The sequence below is a fragment of the Paroedura picta genome, chromosome 16, assembly GCF_049243985.1.
Source record: "Paroedura picta isolate Pp20150507F chromosome 16, Ppicta_v3.0, whole genome shotgun sequence".
NCBI classification, from domain to species: Eukaryota; Metazoa; Chordata; class Lepidosauria; order Squamata; family Gekkonidae; genus Paroedura; species Paroedura picta.
The window spans coordinates 3,659,333-3,665,115 of NC_135384.1; the positions used below are offsets into that span (position 1 = coordinate 3,659,333).

General features: G+C 54.2%; 1 protein-coding gene across 1 annotated transcript; it reads left to right on the top strand.

Moving 5' to 3' along the window:
- Positions 1–811: 811 nt before the first annotated feature.
- LOC143826565 (histone H2B-like) lies at positions 812–2,819 on the top strand. The gene is made up of 3 exons (XM_077315401.1): positions 812–916; positions 1,765–1,884; positions 2,300–2,819. The coding sequence occupies exons 1-3, from the start codon at positions 812–814 to the stop codon at positions 2,570–2,572; spliced, it is 498 nt and encodes a 165-aa protein (XP_077171516.1). The 3' UTR covers positions 2,573–2,819.
- Positions 2,820–5,783: the final 2,964 nt, after the last annotated feature.

Here is a 5,783-nt window from a genome sequence, read left to right on the forward strand (position 1 = left end):
CCGCCGCCTTCCTTCCGCAGGGTCCTCGGCCGCGCCGCTCGGGGAACAGGGAACGGGCGCTTCTGGGGGCTTCTTGGTCTTGGGGCTTCTCGCCTTCTTGGGGCTTCTTGGTCTTGGGGCTTCTTCGCCTTCCTCCTCCTCTTCTTGGGGCTTCGTCTTCTTGGGGCTTCTTGGTCTTGGGGCTTCTTCGCCTTCCTCCTCAGGGGGCTTCGTCTTGGGGCTTCTTGGTCTTCGTTCTTCTTCTCCCCTCAGGGCAGGTCCAGGTGACTTTTCAGCTTCCCGCCTGAGGCGGCACGTTTCATCCTCCCGCCCGGGCCCCGCCAGCCAACCAGAAAGTGGGGCGCCTCAGGCCTCGAAGCTGATTGGGTCCCCGCCAAGGGTCCCTGGGAACGGGCAGACTCTCTGCCCAGAGACAGAACCTGAGTTGAGCCAATCACCGGGGGGGCTGAGGGCCCTCCGAGGGGGTCTCGCACGCGCCTGGGGAGAGCGCGCGCGGCCGGCGCAGGTGTGTGTGATGGAGGGCGGTGGGTTCACTCAGAGTTCACTGGCGGGGTCACTCGCGGTCGCGGCGCTGGCCGGCCGGGCCCTGGGGTGCGCACTGGAGGGGTGGGATGGGCAGAGCAGGTGGCACGGAGGAAGCGGCTCACCTGCGCCCCAAGGGACCCTCCCCCGCTCCCCCCCCCCGCGCCAGATCAGAAAGCAGAGGGGGCACCAGCGAGGGAGGGTTGCCAGGTTGCCAGCTCGGGCTGTGAAATTCCTGGAGATTGGGGGGGGGCCTGACGGGATAGAGCAGGGGGGGGTGGAGAAGGCCATGGAGTCTGCCCCCCCGAAGCAGCCTGTTCCACCTGCCACTGGGGACTTTGGGGCGGCTTTTCTAGCCATCGACCAGGGCTCCTCTTGCGAATCCTGCTGCATGGTGAGTGGCCAGAAGCTCGGGGGTGCGGGGTGGGGTGGGGGCAAAAATGGGGAGCCCTGCCTGACTGGACCCCCATTTGGCATCCCTGCCAGAGGGGGAGAGTGCTCCATTTGCAGGACTGGGAGCTGTCAAAAGAGCATCCAGGCAAATGGCATGTATTTTGTCCTGCTGCTGTGACCCCTGGGGTGGAATGACAGGCCAGAGGCACAGCCCTTCCCCCCCCCACCCCCACCCATCCTGGGTGCACACCTCAAATCCTGCAGTTTGGGTTCTGCAGCGTGCAGATGTTGAGCTCGAGCAAGTAAGCCATGCCACAAAGTCCAGGCAAAGTCGGTTGGCCAATTGGACCCAGTGGCCTCTTCCCAAGGGGGGTAGGTGGGATGTCTGCTTCCTCCCGCCCTGCCAGGTGACCCTGGAGAAATGTTCTGTGTGCTCCAGGCCCATCATGGACTGGATCCTGCACGTGATGGGCAAGGCCTACCACCCTCAGTGCTCCACCTGCGTCATCTGCTACCACTGTTGCTTGGACGGCGTTCCCATCACAGTCGATGCCACCAGCCAGATCCGCTGCACTGAAGATTTCCATCAGCAACTGGCCTTCCACCCCCTCGCACCGCTTGCTGCCAGGGCGGCCTCAGGGGTGGGAGAGCAGAGGGGGCGCAAAGAGGGCTTGACTCCATTGGGGGCAACCTGGCTGGCTGGCTGGCGGCCCAGGGTATGCTGCCTGCTCCTCCCCTTGGAGCCGTTCTGCAATGGCGGAAGCTGCCCTTTTCTCAGTGGGGGGAGCTGCCTCCCAGCTTGGCAGGAGATGCTGCTGCTGATTCCTTCTTCTTGCTCTCTGTCCCCAGGAAATTCGCTCCCTGGTGCTCAATGTGTGGAACTCCATCATGCCGGAGCCGGGCCAAGAGGAGACGGTGCAGATTGTTGCCTTGGACCACAGCTTCCACATCGGCTGGGACAAGTGTGAGGTGAGGGTCCTGGAATCTAGGGAGGGGGGAAGGAAGGCCAGAAAAGAGTCAGAGAAGCCAGTTTGAGCTGGGCCGGTGGTCTGTCCAGTCCCACAGTCTATGTCACAGGGTGGCCAAAGCCAAGGGGTCACCAGGAAGTCCACCAGCAGGGCCAGAACTCCTGAAGCCCTCCCACTGTGCCCTCCCCCCAAGCACCAAGAAGACGGAGCATCCCTGCCCCAGGCAGAGCGTTCCCCCTAGACCTTGAGGCTAAGACCCACAGACCGGCCTCTTCTCCAGATGCTTCTCCCGTCCTTTCTTGAAGCCGTCTATCCTTGAGCCCCCCCACCACTTCCTGCAGGGGTGAATTCTATCTGAAGATGGCCCTTTGTGCTTTTAAAAAATATTAATTAATTGAAATGGGCATCTCCTCCAGGGCTACTCGATCTACATGTACAAGGTGCTGAAGCAGGTGCACCCGGACACGGGCATCTCCTCCAAGGCCTTGAGCATCATGAACTCCTTCGTGAACGACATCTTCGAGCGCATCGCCGGCGAGGCCTCCCGCCTGGCGCACTACAACAAGCGCTCCACCATCACCTCCCGCGAGATCCAGACCGCCGTGCGCCTCCTCCTGCCCGGCGAGCTGGCCAAGCACGCCGTCTCCGAGGGCACCAAGGCCGCCACCAAGTACACCAGCTCCAAGTAATGGGAGAACAAATCAAGATTTGAAACCCAAAGGCTCTTTTCAGAGCCACCCACTGGCTCCCCGAAAGAGGCCGGAATGCTTGGGCTAAGGGCGAGCAAGAAACAAAACGAAAAAGAAAGGCCTACCTTATTTAGTTATTTATTTTATATTTTTATACTGCCCTTCCATATGCCTCTGGGTGGTTTACAGATGATATCATATAACATGGACTTTTCTTTCTTTTCTTTCTTTTTTTTAACAAGAGCATGCTGGAATACTGAACATTTTAGCGGAAAGATCCATGGTTGTAAGTTCTCAATAAAAAGATTACTTGCATTTTCAGGAAAGTAAATATTAATTTGTGTTGCAATCCCTCAACGCAAGGCTTGATGGGGTGGTGTCTACAGGCTTATTTCTTATTAATAATGCTCGGTGATGTAGGTGGGGTGAGATCTGTGACTGGTCCAATGTTACCCAGCTGGCTGCATATGGAGGAGTGGGGAATCAAACCCGCTCAATATTAATAATTTATTTTATATCCTGTCCCTCACTCAGGATCTCGGGGTGGCTAACAACCCGATTAAAGCATTAGAATTAACACCCTTATAGAACCATAAATGGATATAAAATGTAAAGAATCCATAAAACATGGAGAAATGAAAGTGGCGAAGTAAAGAAATTAGTATATGGGGGTATTTCAGACACCTGTGACTTGCCACTTACACAAAAGTTATTCCTGAACACAGGTTTTAACTAAGTTTGAGCCTGGGGCACCTTTAAGACCTTCATTCATGGTATAAATTTTCGTGTGCAGGCACACCTCCTCAGATAACAATGAAATGGCAGTTGTTGGTCCATATTTACAGATTCTTATGTAAGCCTTCCTCTTTGAGCTGGTCAAAGGGAAGACGGTCACCGCCATGGACGTGGTCTACGCGCTCAAGCGCCAGGGCCGCACCCTCTACGGCAGGGGTAGTCAAACTGCGGCCCTCCAGATGTCCATGGACTACAGTTCCCATGAGCCCCTGCCAGCATTTGCTCATGGGAATTCTAGCCCATGGACATCTGGAGGGCCGCAGTTTGACTACCCCCGCTCTGTGGCTTCGGCGGCTGAGAGGGCTGGCAAATTCCGCTCCTGCCAGCAAACAAGAAAGGCCCTTTTCAGGGCCACCCACGCCTCCTTAGAAGAGCAGTTTCTTTCCTGTCTCTGGTAGTTCGCAAAAGTATTTCCATTTTAAAAGGAACTTTGACCAGAAACTTTGCACACCTTGGTCTCCAGGGGGGCGCAATGGACGTGAATCTAATTTTTCTACTGAACAAAGCCGCTTCTCAGAATTGGGGACCTGTTTCTAATGTATATTCTAGACTAGCTGAAATGTGCCCATAGTCTTCAAAAGAACAAGGTAGGAGTGTTTGCCGTGCTGCTGGTTTCCGGGAATCAGGTAGATTTTTTGCTCTGCGGTATCCCTTTTTACAGGCTTAAACACAACGGCTAAACTCGGCTTTACAGTCGCCTCTGTGTTTGGCCGGTTGGTGTAGGCAACAACATGGAATGGGGACTCAGGAAACAGGCAGGGATGTAGCTCAGTGGTAAGGCGCGTGCTTTGCATGTACGAGGCCCCGGCATCACCACGTTTCTTCTCCCCTTCCCGTAATTATTTCCTCTGTAAGAGGAGAACGGCGTATCCGGCACCAAATTCCCTGCCCCCGTGCAAATATATTTTCAATCGCCAGGGAAATACCAGTAAGTTTTATAAGCCAGTGATAATTTGGGACCAAGGACAGGCCGAGTCCGTCTTTCCCTTGTGGTGCTAAAGCAAAACATGCGGTCCTTTGATGAAACGGGAAGTAAAATCTCCCTGCAGGTCTACTCGAGAGAAAACAGCTTTGTGCCGAGGAGAGCCTTATCTGCAAAATGGCCCCCAGCACTGAATTAGTAATCTGGTTCTCATTGCAGGAAACAGTGCGGGGGGTGATAATGGGGAATAAAATAAAATGAGCCCATTTCCTCGCAGGGAACCTGGATCGGTCAGTCAGTGGCTGGCCGGGAGCAGGAGGGAGGGAAGGGGCTGCGTCTCCTGGCATGCACTTTCGCCCTGAAAGGCCTCCGCTTACTCCTGAGAAGGAATTCTGTATGCAGATAACAGGCAAACACGGGAAATCGCCCTCCTCCTTGTGAACTGTTGTCCCAGTGCAGAGAGCTGAGAGGGGCGAGAGACATCTGACAGAGATGCTAATGTTGTGTATTGTGAGCAGGTGGGCAGGAAGGGATGTGCCAGTGTTTGTCTCTTGCGGCCCTTGCAGACCCAGGGAATTGGGTGCAGGCGAGGGTCCCCCACACTCTCCCTCCCCCTGGGGCCCCGTCTGCTCCCTTCGATCTCCCTTCGATCTTCCCCATTCGCATTTTGTGTTGGGTGGGAGGGCAGGAGATGCCAGCTCTCCTCTCCTTGAAAGAAATCCTCTGCACCTTCCTCAGAGGACCCAAAAAGGGACTTCTCCACCCACCTGCCCCCTCTCCCCCACTGGCCTTCTGCCCTATAGGGCTTCAGCCTTCCTGCCTGCCCAAGAGCCCCAGAGCTCATAAGCTGGTCTTAGAGGGGGGGGATCACCTGCCATTCTTCCTCCCCCTCAGCCCTGCTTTCTCTCTCCCCCCTGGCTTTCAGCATTATTGGGAAGTTACATTTTCCCTGGTGATAGAAATTGGGAATCACTGTAGAGATGCTTACGGGGTTTATTGTCTTTAGTTATACAGGTGGCAGGAAGCTATGAGAAAATATAAAATAAGGTTCATAGACGGCTTCAAATTTAAAAGGTAATTATTTTATTGTACCAATTTGATTTGTCATAACAAGGAATAAGACATATGCAATAATACTTGTAACGTTATGCTTTATTATTAGCCCTTGAAGAAGACTTTTGTTTTCAAAAACAAGATTATACCAGATTGTGTTCTGGCAAATTTATAAAACAGAATAGAAGTTCAGCTATAAGCAGCCAGTTTGGTCGGTTTCTTCTTTTTCTTCTCTCACGTTCAGTTCTTTCTGTACTGCAGCCGCTCTTGCGAAGCTCTCCGAGCCACCTGGAACTTGGATTCTCACTGGTAACTGGGGCTTCTCAAAGGCTCTGCTCCTTCTTTAGGTGACTCTCTGTTCTTCTCCTCTGCCGTCCTACTGCCCACCCCCAGGTCTCCCCCCCCCCTTTTAGTGATTTCAGCTCTTTTTGCTAGCAACCT